Raw genomic sequence first — 15,036 nt, forward strand, 5'->3', positions numbered from 1 at the left:
TGCACGAAGCTAACGCAGTGTTTCATAAAAAGGACATTATACGAACAGTCAGATATAGCGGTAGTAGTGTGATTGTCCTGGACGACTTCGAGTTGTTTGAATTCTGCGCTCTACCAGAAAATCCTGAAGGAGAACGACTGAACTGAATCTACACAACTTCTGATATATTGAACTTTCACCTGCACAACACACTTGATGTTATTTCTATCTGTTATCACCCAGATGAGGATGGGTTCCCTGTTGAGTCTGGTTCCTCTCAAGGTTTCTTCCTATTGCCATCTCAGGGAGTTTTTCCTTGCCACTGTCGCCGTCACCCTTGGCTTGCTTCATTTCATTATTATCTAGACACATTTTTCTCACACATACACACTTCCAAATATTTTCTTTTCTTTTCTTTTCTAAAAAAAAAAAAAAAAAAAATCTTTATTTTTTATTTTTTTTTTTTTTTTGTGAAGCTGCTTTGGGACAATGACCATTGTTAAAAGCGCTATATAAATAAAATTGAATTGAATTGAATTGAATTGAGAATATCCGGCCATCAGATTGTGACCTCCAGCTCAAGCATGCAGTGGGTTATGCAGACTTAAATCCGATTGAGATGCTGTGGCTTGACCTTGAACAGGCCGCTCATGCTAGAAAGCTCCTCCGATGTGGCTGAATCAAAACGATTCTGCAAAGAAGAGCGAGCCAAAATTCCTCCACAGAGATGTGTCTGTTTGTTTTCTTTTCGCTTTTTTTTTGCATGCAGAACCAAAAAACTTCCAGCTCCATATTCATTTTTTTTTTTTGTCTTTTTTTAAATGCCTGGCATCTAGCCTTTCTTATGCATGTAAAGCTGGCTTGGAGTCAGGGAGGGCTGGGGTGGGTGCTATAGGGTTTATAAGGGGGTTATACATTTTACAGTATATTGAAACATTACATGTTTACCCTGTTATATCCCTGTTTAAAATCAATAAAAATATTGTTGAAAGAAAACTGTAATTTATATTTAACCGGATTATCTTTGTGTAATATTAAACATTTGTTTGACGATCTCATTTAAGTGTGACGAATATGCAAAAAAAAAAAAAAACATTAAAATCAGGAAGGGGCAAATACTTTTTCACAGCACTGTAGGCAGGTGGTTAGGGTTGGTATCTGGGACATGTATTTGAGGGTGAGGTGAATAGGTAGCTGAAATGGAAAAGAAAGAAAGAAAGAAACGGCAGAAGAGGTAAGGGAAGTAAGAATGCTGAAAAAACAGAATGCTCTTGACAGTGTGGCGGTTAGCAGATAGCGAGCAAGTAATTTGATTTAGCTCTTTCGCTCTGTGTGTGTGTGTGTGTGTGGTGGTACCACCAGACCACACGCGCGCCATGTGTTTACTCCCAGTTTCCTCTTCATCACCAGCATGTTACATAAACACAAGGCCACAGACTCCAGGCCTGCAGCACCACACTGACCTGTTTACTCTGAGCGCAGCAGCAGCAGCATCCGGTCCCAGGTGATCCCTCGTGCACTTTAGTCAACTTGCAAAATCCGATATGACGCTGTCTTTCTCTCTCTCTCTCTCGAGATGCGTCTTTCACTCCTTTCACATACTTTTTGCTGCTACAACAGGAAGAAAGACAGGAAGTAAAGCGACGAGACGGTTGCATTGTTTGCTCAACTCTGACACGTGTTCTCAAGCACAGGAAGAACCCGTGAAGTCAGTGATTAGTACTACTGTTAGAGCGTGCCATATTGGCTGCTGACCATCTGGTACTCCTTAGGGCAGAGATAGAGTGTGTGTGTATGTGTTTGTGTGAGAAAGAGAGAGGGTTGTCCATCATCACTTTGTGTCCATGACGAAAGCTACAATCGCCAAACTCGCCATAATCATCTTCCTCGCTTTCATCGTGTGCCTACCAGAGTTCTTCCCGTCAGAAGGTGAGAAGTGTGTGTGGTTGAAGCGTGAAGTGTGGTTCACTTAGTGCAGAATAAAGCATGTTTGTAATTATACAACATTAATTGGCTAAATGTAATTCTGGTCATATCAGGATGGCATTGTGATAATGGTCTCCTAGGCTAGGCATAGGATCTCACCTCACTATCATCTAAATCAGAGCTGTTAATAATCACATTATTTACTCAGACAAGAAATGCTTGATTAGGAGAAAGAAAGAGGGAATCAAAAAAATTGGCATCATCATCATCATCGTCATCATTATTAATCTTGTGCATATCTCGAAAACAGACAACGCACTTCACAAATCAGAATTATCCCACACCCTCGTCCTCACACATTCGAGCCGTAATCATGGAGGAAGAAACCAGCACGCGCAGGTCTGCCCAGGAGTAGCGTAAGCAATCTGCTTGCGAAACGGTTCATCCGTTCTGATTTGAGTCACGTGGTGATGTTTGTGCCATTTCGACGTCCTGTCTCAGAGTCTGCATTTTTCAATCGCTTACTCTACCAGATCATGTATCATTTGATTCTCGAGGCTTCCAAATTAATAACAGACAAACACATGGTTTCATAGTCCTGTGAAGGTTCCCAGTCATCCAGGTGAGGTCATCTGGGAGTTGAGTCGTGTGGAAACTCATCCAAGCAGCTCCTTCAGTCTGAAGAAAGTTCCTCATACTGTATTTGTATCCTCCTGGGTCAAAAGTGTTTTGTTATGTGAGCAATGGAGAAGGAGTAGAAGGTCGTTTTGAGAACATGAGTGGCCTGTTTAAGGATCTCAATCGAATTTAAGTCCGGACTTTGACTAAGCTACTCCAAAACCTTAATTTGGTTTTAGTTGAGCCATTCAGAGATGGACTTGCTGGTGTGATTGAGCTTATGGTCACGAACTGATGGCCGGACATTGTTGTTCAGGTCCTGAAGCTGCAAATCAGCCCCAGACCATCACACTACCACCACCAGGTCTAACTGTTGGTAGGATGTTCTTTCATGAGCTCCTGGATGTGTCGTCGTGTGCTCTTGGAGTAATTTTGATCCTGGGTGTGTCAAGTGAAATTTAACTCACCTCTTCAAAAAATGTGATTACTTTTTCACATACAGTAGGACCAAATTTATTTGTTGAACTGAATCATTTAATTGCAGCATTGTATTATATTGATCTTCTTATGGTCTGGTGTCCGGTTTTTGGGGTGGACGAGTCTCTGTCGTAGTATGTTTATTCGGTTTAAAATGAACTGGTATTTGGTCTTTGGCTGAAATAACCCTGTTTAAAAAGCTAAATCATAAACGAATCCTCCATGCAGCAAACATTTAGTATCGTAATAAACAAAGTATTAAAAATGCATGAATGCATCTCTGTGATTTAATAATTCTTACAGACATCCTACAGGCTAGTAAACGGTAACGAATATAGCTTAGTCCAGAAATCATATCTCATCCGAACATCACCTAAGACATAGCTACATAAATTACTAAAGAGCTGAGCTGAGATTTCAGTCTTCATACAGGTCTGAGAGTGCGTCACGCGTCTGGCCCGGCGCGGATCGATAGAAATGGCTCTCTGATGCTTTTAAAGGAAAGAAGCTGCAAAGTTACACGGTTTTGTTCGCCGCAGCCTTTCATCCAAGGTGACTTTTACGAGTGAGCCCGGATCTACCTGAAGCCCAAAAGCAGCCCACTGGCAGGTGTGGGATTTAAATTCACAACCTTCCCAGGACAAGGACGGGATCTTAACAGCTGAGCTGCTGCTTCCGTTTCCATGGCAGATCAACTAGAGACACGGAGACAGGGAGAGACAAGACAGAAACAACACCTGGGTGGCTGTATAACACTGTTAAACTGGGTGTTTGTTTTGCCATGAATTCTTAGAATGAACGTTCTATTGGTTTGTTGTTTTGTTTTTTCCTCAGAGGAATTTGTGATCCCGTAAAATGTTAGAACTGAAATGCAGAAATTTACCAAACATCAAATAACAGAGAATGTTTTATTTCAGTCTGTTATTAACTCAAGAAAAGACCCTAAAAATAAAACAAGCTTTACAGAAAACAGGTTAACCAATAAACTAGCATGATATTAAACAGAGTGACATTAAACTAGCATTACAGAGAACCGCCTAAATATAAACTAGCATTACAGGGAACAAGTGAACTAAAACTAGCGTTAGGGTAAACATGAAGTAAACGTGAAACATTTCTATCTAAGAAGTCCAGTTGACGTGATAGCATTGGAGTGAGTAAACAGGCTAACCCCTTAAACTAGCATTACAGTAAACAAACTAAAATACAACCTACCAGTATAGCAAACATGCTAATCCTTAAACTAGCACTGAAGTAAACAGGCTAACCACCAAACTAGCATTATGGGAAACAGGTAGCATTAGAGTAAACAGGATAAACCTCAAACTAGCATTGTAGCTAGCCCTCAAATTAGCATTATAGAAAACAGACTAGCCCTTTAACTAGCACTGGAGAAAACAGGCTAATCCATAAACTAGCATAATAGCAAAGAGGTTAAGCCAGGCTAAACAGGCTAAGCCCTTAGACTGACATTATAGCCAACAGGCTAACCCTCAAACTAGCATCATAGTAAACAGCTAACACTTACACAAACATTAGATTAAAAAACCTAACTCTTAAACTAGCACTAAATTAAACGGACTAAAATTCAAACAAGCGTTGCAGTAAACAGGCTAAAAGACAAGCTAGCTTACTCCAGCTAACTCTCTCTCTCTCTCTCTCTCCCTTCTTTTCTAGTGTTACAGATCCAGTTCCTTTGTACGCCTTTTGACCCTTGTGACCCTAATAACACGCATGGTCGTTATGACAGACAGGTGTGTGAGATGTATGAGAGTGCAGCTATCACGCGGCCGAGGTGTGTGGCGAAAAACACCACCAGTCAGGACGAAGCAATAAAGAAGTGGTTTGTGTGCGAGACCCAGGCCCTGCGTAGTCTCCGTGACAACGCCTCGATCTCAGGTGATGCTACAGTGTAACATTGCAATCTTTAGACCGGAATGTAAAATAATGTGGTTTTAAATTTTGTATATTATTGGGTTATGTGTGTGTCTGTTTTTTTTGTTTTTTCAGAAATGGGCATGGCGGTAATTGTTACGCTACAGATCACAGCTCCTCCTCTTCTGCAGAACATTACTCTGAATGGACACTTTAATCACAGTGGACTTCACATCGAAATACAACACAACATCACGCAGTTCGTCTGCTGCGCACAGAACGGCAGCACGCAGCATAACCGAGATGAAACACCGCTATCCAGCTCGTCCAAACACAACTCAGTGTCTCACAAACCAAACACAACAGAAGCAGGCGTCTTCCTAGCAGGATCTTCTGACGTAACATCCTCTGAAGGAAAAAACTCTGGTTCTAATCAGAACAGAAGAAGCCTTTGTCTTTTTCACGTCGAGAACATTCGGCTCATGGCTTCGAAAACAGGTGAAAATGATGATGAATATGTTCACGTCATGTTTTCTGATTCTCTAGAGATCCTTAAAGGTCTCGGCATACTTCATCTGGAGAAGACGTTCATCTGGCTTTTACAAACGATATGATGTAATTACGGCACAAAAAAATTACTACAAATAAATAAGGCGTGTCCAAGCTGATTCATTTCGTTTCAAGTACTGCATGGGTTTCTTCGGCATGATTAATTTTACCTGCTGATCTTATGCCTGTAGTCATAAAAATGGCCATGAAATCTTACTAGCGCCACCTACAGTATTGGAGTACTATTAAGAAACTACCAATATGAAACCCTTGAGATTGTTCAAGCTTGAAAGATGTTTAATGGACGTCGTCTTCACTTGTACAATGAGGCCTTACGCCAATCTCTGTTTATTTAATAATAATTTTATTATTATTATTATCATTATTAATATTATTAGCGATGTAAACGTGTTAATGCATGTTATGTTTTTTGGGATGTCAGTCTGTCAGTTGAATGTTTGTAGAACTGATATAGAGTTATCATTGTAAGAAATACAGAAGAAATAGAAGAAATACAGTATTAATATGGGTTTGGAATTGATTCGATCAGGATCAAGGTCACAGCAAGGTCAAATGTTTGAAAGGAGGAGGCTTGTTGACTGTCGAGGCATCCCTCTTGACATGGATGGTGTTGAGTTCTGTTTTGTTGCATATTTTTATGGTATTGCACAACTAATTTATTCTCACAGTGGCACTGAGCAGCATGACAGTTCAACTTTTGTTACATCACTTTTTTGTTTTTGCTACTCGTTTCTCACACCAATGCGCTAGCTAGCAGTATGGCTTCTCCGCTCCCAGCACTGGCTTCCTGTAGCTGCTTGCATCAAATTCAAAACACTGATGCTCGCCTACAAAGCTACAAACGGCCCAGCACCCACTTACCTCTCAGCGCTAATCACACCCCGCACCGCACCACGTTCCCTCCGATCCTCCAGCACTGCTCGACTGGTCTCAACATCTATCAGGGACAGAGAAAGACGTGCATCTAGACTGTTTTCTGGCACCGAGGTGATGAAATAACTTTCTCTAGATCTCTGTAGCCAAGTCATTGGCAGTCCTTAAGCCTGTGGTTCTCAAAGTGTGGGGCGGCCCCACTAGTGGGGAATCCAGACATGACAGGTGTGGCGCAATGAACGGGAGGGAATTAGTGGAAAGTAATAGGAAAGTACCTATTCTAATTCATGCTTTTCTTTATTGACAATAAAGATCGGACACTCGAAACTAAACAATTACACGCAAAGAAATAGATCACTAATACAAGTAAATTAAAATAACATCAGAGAAAAAGTGGAACCATAGTGCAACAATAACGGTTTAACGTCGGCGTGTTAATTGCAGAGAAATAATATATAAGGAAACATTAGGTATTATATATGTAATTTTATTTATTCCAATGTGTATGCTGATGTTTCTGTATTTTTGTTAAACATTAATATTTTATCAGGCAGTACTAGTCTGGCGTTTTTAGTTTCCAGTGTTGCAACAAAGTTGCTTTTTGATTCTTCAGGCGCTGAACAGAAGGGAAGATCAATATCGTTCTACGCTTTTTGTTGGTGTGCAGCATTTTGCGATGATCCCTAAATCATTCGTAGCATCATCAGCCTAATCAACCAAAAAGCCAGCCGAAAGGAAAACATGATGAAGCCTACTGTATGTTGCACTTGAATTCATGATGGGGATGGTAGGGGCAGAGGAGAGACCCGTGTGTGTTTTGTGTCTTAAACCGCTGGCAGCAGACAGCACGAGACCCAACAAAGTAGGAAGACACTTAGAGACAACACACCCCAGTCACGTTAATAAGCCACTCAACTTCATTAAAAGAAAGCTCTAGATAAGTGACAAAGTGTTATAACAATAGCATGTGTATTTTATCTGTTTTGAACTTGGTGTTATTTGATCTTATTGGTTTAGAAATTGATATTTAAATAAATAGTAAACTTGCCCGTTTTCGTTATCATTTTGTTGACAAGAGGGGCTTGAAAATTCGCCCACCCCCTTAAGTGGGGAATGACAGAAAATGCTTAAGCACTACTGCCTTAAGCAATGACTAAAGACCTATCTATAGACCCCCACCTGACTGATGGTACTCATAGTTAGTAACCTAGTAACCATAGTAACCAGTGTAAGGATCCATCCAACGATGAAGATTTCAAAGCACTTTTGTATAAGCACATCTATGATTATACTGTAGGATCCAAAGCTTGGTTATTTTTATATTTACACATCCAAGTGGAATTTCTGGATGACCCTAGACCAGCTAACAACAGCTTAAGGACAACATAACCTCACAGACACTCTTCCCAGGCAAGCAGAAATTATTCCCACACGAGTCCCAGACAAGGGCAGTGGGAATGATTTAACAGTTGCCTCTAAAACTCTAAAGCTCCAAACAAGTGTCTGTAAAGATTCTCAGTCATCCAGGTGACTGTTATCTGGGGGTTGAGTCATGTCAATTGAACCTAACTAACATGAGAGAAGAAAAGTCAGTACTTTTAGTGCGTTATATCAAAGGTACCAGTGATGATAATGGTTCTACTGGTAGTGTTTCCACATCACAGCTTCAGATTCCTTGATATAATCCTAGAACCTCATAGAGATTGCTGTCTGGGTGGCGTTTTGCCAAAATGTTGTTTTCCTCTGGATTCCTTCAACTTTTAAGAAACACACCTTCAGCTTGGACCATGGATTAGCTACTCTAAACTTCCCCAGGTCGAAATAAGGGTGTACCTGGTGCCCTGTAATGGAATGACGTCCCACCCACAACATGGTCGTCCCAAAGAAACTATGTCCAGAATAAACTGGCTCTGGATCCACCTCAACCGTCTCCAAAATAACTGAAGAATATTCACTCCAGCATATATTAAGACACACTCTGGATGGGTTGTACATGTACACCCTGAGTGTTGGCTTTTTTTTTCTTTGACGAAAAGTCTTCATTTCCTTCATGCTGAGTTTCAGAAGCTTCAGGATCCTAGACTCCCATGAGACAGCAGCCCACATATTCAATATCAATTTACCTCTTTCTGTCTTCCCTCCCTCCTTCCCTCCTTCCCTCCCTCCCTAGCTCTCCATCCTCATCGCTCCTCAGAGTATATTGAGTCTAAAGGTTAGTCAAGGCCATTTTTCATCCTGTCTATCGATTCTGGCAGGGACGACCAGAGCGCCGCTTCATATTTCAGCTCTGCCGATGATAAATTTATTGCCTCGGTACGTCCCTCTTATCTGCCGAGAGACGACCCGCTGCAAAGCCACAAATCCCTTCTGGCAGTCGGAGTCATTTAGGGTGAGAAAGTTTAGAAGTGTAAGGAAATAAGTGTAAAAGTATTGAGGATTCGTTCTGATTAGGGAGAGAATAAATGAGGGAGCTTTATATGTTCTTACAAAATAAGTTAAATGTAAAATGCAGTTCACACGTCATATTTTCCATGTACATTTTCCTAATGCGGTTTTAAAATTTGCCGCACTTAGATGTGATGAGATTTATTCCCTAATATTACTTCCGATCACTCGTCTCCTTGTCTTCTCAGTGAGTTGGTGGACTCTCAGTACCATCGTCTGGTTGGTTCTGGTCCTATTGGTGGTCGTGTTGGTTCTTCTCGGAGTCAGCGATCAGGTCAAAAACAGATGCTGCTGCGGCCAAAGTAAGTCCCTCAACCTTTGTTTAAATGTGAGGCAGAAATTAAGTCTCCTAGGGCGGTTCCTTGGCTGGGCGAGCTGTGAGAGGGAACTAAACCTACCTCATCTCTGTACATTTCTAGAAAAGGTGATGCCGGTGATACCGACCAGCAATCAATTAAAGATGTTTTCTCAACGCAGAGTTAAATGTGAGTATTTCCAAACATGTTGGTGAAACGTTTGAGCAAATCCGGGATCTGCATTTTAATTTATTGTTCCTGGAGTTGTTCCTGATCACATGCAACATGTAGATGAGTAATAATACCAATACTCCCTTAATTCTCTTTTTTTTCTTTTTTGGTTTTCCAGCTTTGGGCGACTTGCCTGATGATGTATCAGCAATAAGCATAGAAGGTAAGTGTGTCCGTGCTTGTACTCTAGGGATATATGTTTAATACTAATTTAACAAATTCATTAAAAAGATATAACTTTGTGATCCAAAACAAAGAGTCGCTTGCCTTTTAGTTTTCATTAAAATCCATAATTCCATGTCATAGTGGTCAAAAACGAACTAAGCATTCATTAAGCTAATACATACTTAAAAAATTATTTTGATTGTGTAAAGCTGCTTTGTGACAATGTCAATTGTTAAATTGAATTGAATTGAATCAAATTGAATCAAATTGAATTGGGTGGCACGGTGGTGTAGTGGTTAGCACTGTCACCTTGCACCTCCAGGGTCCGGGTTCGATTCCCAGCCAAGCTTGATTCCTGTGTCTGTGTGCATGGAGTGTGCATGTTCTCCCCCTGCTTGGTGGGTTTCCTTCGGGTACTCCGGTTTTCTCCCACAGTCCAAAGACATGCAGGTTAGGCTAATTGGTGTTCCCAAATTGCACCTTGGCACCTTGTCCAGGGTGTACCCTGCCTCGTGCCCTAAGCCTCCTGGGATAGGCTGCAGGTCCCCGCGACCCTAAATACAGGATAAAGCGGTATAGAAGATGAGTGAGTAAATTGAATTGAATTGGATTATATGATATGCAGGTAACGTTAACTAACATACTGACATTTCAGGATTTCTAATTAATAGCTAACAAACTATTTGCATCCCAAAAAGCGGCTGTAGTGTGCTATGTACTGTGTATATATACAATCCCTTGTTCCACACATCAAGTAAAGCCCTTGTTCAGGGGTTAGAAAAGGATTTGGGATCATATTCATCTGCACTTTCCTCCAGTGAAATATCTGCAATATGATGTTAGGAGTTAGTGAGCCATGAAACACAATACAGACGTCCAGAGGTGATTGGGAATGATTTACAACTGGTTATAAAGGAGACAGTATGCTGTTTTAGATGGCATAATGTTATCAGATGTGTTTCCTTGCTGAAAGTGCTTCTGTGACTTCCAGTTTTGAATGTAACATCACTTTTGCTGTACAGAAGTGGGTGGGACCACAGCGGACACACATCCTGACGTGAGGTGTAAAACCTCGATAGAGACAGGAATCACACTGCCCCATGGTAGATCACGGGACAGTTATTGACAGGGTAGCCAGGTTCTTATGCCAGATTTTCTGCTGATTTAATGACACTTGGATGGTAAGAATTTGTTTTATTGCAAATAACCAAAATTATGGACCAAATACATTTCTACAATAGTATAATTGAAGACTATTTTGTAGAAATTTTGAAAAAAAATTGAAAATGTCTCCTTTTTCCAGTGGGTAGTTCCAGGTCTTTTTGTGTATGCATACAGTATGCGTGTTTTTTAATGCAGTTACTTTAGGTACTTTAGTAGTAGCAATACAAATCTGACAACCCTAGTTAATGATATTTTATCTTCTGCAATAAAAGGAAAACGCACTTCCTGTATCGAAAAACTGTCACGCCTTAAACTGCGCTGTTCGACTCCATGCTATAGACTCTTACCTCCCTTTCCCATAGCATAAATCAAATGTGTCCTGACCCAGCATGTTCTACCACCAGGAGCATCAACTAGATCCAAAGATTTTTGTTGACGCAAAAAAAAAAAAAAAACAAGAAGAAGAAAGGAAAGTCTGTCCTTTCTTCTATCCCCTCTGGAAATTTGCAGCTGTCTGAGCAAAAAGAAAAACCCTATAAATAAATAAATACACAGAACTTTGAGGATGACATGAAAGGAATACAGACAAGTTTCAGTGCTCTCGATAAGGCGCGTTCTAGAGAACAAAAGTTTTCTCGAGACAGGCGTTTTACTCGTTACACTAATCCTCAAACTACAGAAAATCTAAATTTAGTGTGAATATTGTGTTTCCATCAAAACTGATAGCCTTTAAAATGTCTCCGTTGCACATCTGTGCGCAGATAAAGAACTTTTCTTGGAGAAGACGCCTTCGGATTACTCAAGAGGTAAGGACATTTCTGATGTTCGCTCTTACCCTTCATAACCTCACACTGGGATTTGTCTTAATAATTCATTCTGACTTTGAAGTATGGATCAAAAAATACTTTCCCTGCTCTCTCCTTTGATACGCAGTGTCAATCCAGATTACTGTTTCTATTGAAAAGTAACTATAATCAGACCGGGCGGCACAGTGGTGTAGTGGTTAGCACTGTCGCCTTGCACCTCCAGGGTCCGGGTTCGATTCCCAGCCAGGCACGATTCCTGTCTCTGTGTGCATGGGGTTTGCATGTTCTCCCCGTGCTTGGTGGGTTTCCTCTGGGTACTTTGGTTTCTTTCCACAGTCCAAAGATATGCAGGTTAGGCTAATTGGCATTCCCAAATTGCTTGTAGTGTGTGAGTGTGTGTATGTATGTGTGCCCTGCGATAGATTGGCACCCTGTCCAGGGTGTACCCTGCCTCGTGCCCTAAGTCTCCTATGATAGGGTCCAGGTCCCCGTGACCCTGAATACAGGATAAAGTGGTATAGAAGATGAGTGAGTGAGTGTGAGTATAATCAGACCAGAGATCAACTGTTAATCCCTATACCAATAGAATGGGATTGATTTAAAACTGATGAAATTTTAAACCCAGGATTTTAATGTCAGACCCAGTTTCATTAGGTCTTAGTCTAATGAGTCAGAATCTTGATCTTGAGTCCAGTTATTCAGGATCTTCGTCTGAGTCTTGTTACTTTTATTCTAACTTTGATGTTAATTTTGTCAGCTACTGTATTTTCAATTTTAGTCTTAGTCTTAGTTCCGGGATAAATGTCCCTGTTAGTTTTTTTTTCAAATCATATTTAGTCAATCTTATCCTATTTTTGTTTATTCAAGTTTTAGTCAACTAAAAGTCTGGACATTTTGGTCTAGTTTTAGTCAGAGGGACCCCTAAGTATTTAAGTCCGGTTTTAGTCAATGAAAACGTAACATAACCTTAGTCTTATAACCCTTAGTCTTAAACTCAGTATCATTACCCCTAGTCTTGGTCTGAGTCTTATAACCCTGTCTTGTCCTAAGTCTCATTACCTTTAGTCTTGACCTGTGTCTTATAATTCTTAGTCTTGGTTTGAGTCTCATTACCTTTAGTCTTGACCTGTGTCCTATAACCCTTTGTCTTGGTCTTAGCCTCGTTATACATAGTCTTGGTCTGATCGTCACTTCTCTTACTCTTGCTCTAAGTCTCACTAGTCAGAATTTAGGTCTGAGTCTGATTAAACTTGGTCCTTAGTTAGTCTTGTTGAGGTGCTTTCTAGTTTCACTGTCTTGGATCTTCAGTTAAAACCATACTAAAGTATTCTTCCTTCCAGGTCATGAAACATCTCTTCAAAGAAGAATCTCTTTGTCTTCCACAAAAACCTTTCTTCGATCTTTTCAAGAATCGTACAATCGAGGTGAGTCGTATATTCAATGGTGTGAGCTTACGCCTAGGACTTGGAAGTATGACATGGAAGTGTGTACATACATGTTTGAGGCAAAATACTTTATCTAACAACTCACTCGATTTTGCGATTCATCTGCTTGACCAGGTCTCTCTCCGATTCCTGAGATATCATTCACAGGTACAGCATGAAGTTCTGTTTACTCTTTACACTCATCCTCAAACTACAGAATATTGTTGCTATAGTGAAACTTTGTGTTACATGTGCATGTGTGCATCATATTGCAGATATTTCACTGGGGGAAAGTGCAGATGAATATGATACAGAAACCTGGTCTGATGATTTAATAAGAGAAGAAGGTTGGAAAACATTTTGTGAATGTAGATTTTGTTGTATAAGAATTTTACGTTTTTAATTTAAATTCTTTCCAATTTCTTTAAGCAAGCCAATATACAGCACATATACAATACTGGTTTATTGATGATACAGTTACTGGGATATGTGTAGGCAGAGCCAAAAATCTAGTTTTTCTGGAAGATTTTTCATTTACCAAAAAGTCCTGGTTTGAGTTGAACTCTAAATTTAAAGATCAACAATATTTTTTTAGGTTTTTGGGCTTCTGTAAACTTTGGTTGATTTTTCTTTAATTTGTCAAATGTTATGGCTCATTTCAGAAACTTGAGAATGGCAGGATTCTAGGGTTATAGTTCAAAATAATACTGTAATTTCAGTTGACCTCTTTTTTTTTCTTTCTTTCTCTCCAGGTCCCTTGCATCATCGAAGTCTTCCATCAATCATTAGTTACAAAGTTCAGGAGGAAGTGATATAAAATGAACTCCAGTGCTATTTTTCAGCACATCTGCATTAACTTCCTCTCATAGCTTATTCATAGACAAATGAGGACAGGAGAGGTTCAGTCATTGGGTCATGATAATTTTGGCTATTTTTTTTTCACACCGTAGTTCAACACAAGTCTATAAAGAGACGACAAGATGAGCTAAAGCTTGCTGTATGTTAAACTGATTTACACTTTTAAATATGTTGATGAAGCTTAATTCTTGTAAAATCGGTGAGACAAAGGAAACAAGCAAAACCTCACTGACTTGAGCAAGTGTGTAACTTCTATTGACAAAATGTAACGCTAAAACACGCCTGAGAAAAATAGAAAAATTTATAGACTCAATCACCTGAGAAAAAAAACGAATTAAGCTAATTATAAAAAATTTAACTATGGGAGTGAGACAGTAAGTATGTAAGTAAGTAAATAAACAACAAGACAGCAAATCAGAATTACATCAAATAAATCACAAATTTTCAACATACAAATTATGTTCGTCCAGGACAAACAGATGGAAATTCCTACTATAGTGACTAAAATACCTAAAATGACACATTTGACATTGATCAACTAACAAGCTGCTAGCTAAAATTAACACAACGAAGTATCACGCTAACCTGCTAGTGATTTTACATACCAACTAATCCAAATTTTGCCACAAACTGAACAAAAAACAAAGCTTAACAGTAACACACTCACCTCTCCAGCATCTCTACTAAAATGAAAACACGTCATAACTTCAATGCTAGAATTGATTAGAGACTAGCTGAAACGAAATGAGTGTATAGCGAATAGTTATAGTATAGAATTGAGTAGTAAGAGAAAGCGTTTTCTGAGATCGGTGCACTTAGGCCTATAGGATTGCTAACTCGCAAGTACCTAGCATTCATTCGCTAAACTTGCTGTTTAACTACAGTAATCAAGTGTGTGTGTAGTAGATGGAGTAGACACATGGATTATTCTCTAAAACTTTTTTTCACTTGTTTTATGTATTTATAGAATTATATTTTGGTTCAATTTTAGCAAATGTTTAATGTGCTAAAACTCAGTTACACTGAATGTATTTTTGAACTTAAATTAACTTTTTTTTACAATGTAAATATAAAACGTTGGGGCAAATACATTTATTAATGCTTGAATAGAATTTGACACAGTTTGGCTTCATACCTACTTTACGCCATGTCTGCCGAAGTGTTAAACAGTTATTTGGGGTAATGTATTGCATAAGTTTATATTTCTAAATAATTTCATGTGTTAAAAAATATTCTTTAATGTTTGTGCTTTTATACAGAATATTTGAACATACAACTTCAAACTTTCAACTTTGGTACAAATTTTAATACACTGATGCAGTTTTAGAA

General features: G+C 39.4%; 1 protein-coding gene across 1 annotated transcript; it reads left to right on the plus strand.

Annotated features, from left to right (window-relative positions):
• Window positions 1-1,645: 1,645 nt before the first annotated feature.
• Window positions 1,646-15,026, plus strand: si:dkey-192k22.2 (uncharacterized). Its single transcript, XM_053480320.1, has 11 exons — window positions 1,646-1,908; window positions 4,678-4,899; window positions 5,011-5,373; window positions 8,952-9,065; window positions 9,183-9,248; window positions 9,409-9,453; window positions 11,381-11,425; window positions 12,766-12,849; window positions 12,985-13,017; window positions 13,125-13,196; window positions 13,602-15,026. The coding sequence occupies exons 1-11, from the start codon at window positions 1,824-1,826 to the stop codon at window positions 13,664-13,666; spliced, it is 1,194 nt and encodes a 397-aa protein (XP_053336295.1). The 5' UTR covers window positions 1,646-1,823; the 3' UTR covers window positions 13,667-15,026.
• The last annotated feature ends 10 nt before the right edge of the window (window positions 15,027-15,036 follow it).

Source organism: Clarias gariepinus, chromosome 20 (assembly GCF_024256425.1).
Source record: "Clarias gariepinus isolate MV-2021 ecotype Netherlands chromosome 20, CGAR_prim_01v2, whole genome shotgun sequence".
Lineage (NCBI taxonomy): Eukaryota > Metazoa > Chordata > Actinopteri > Siluriformes > Clariidae > Clarias > Clarias gariepinus.

Coding starts and splice junctions, on each gene's coding strand:
- si:dkey-192k22.2 (XM_053480320.1), top strand. CDS start 1,824: ATGACGAAAGCTACAATCGCCAAACTCGCCATAATCATCTTCCTCGCT. Junction 5,374..8,951: donor GCTCATGGCTTCGAAAACAG/GTGAAAATGATG, acceptor TTGTCTTCTCAG/TGAGTTGGTGGACTCTCAGT. Junction 9,066..9,182: donor CAGATGCTGCTGCGGCCAAA/GTAAGTCCCTCA, acceptor GTACATTTCTAG/AAAAGGTGATGCCGGTGATA.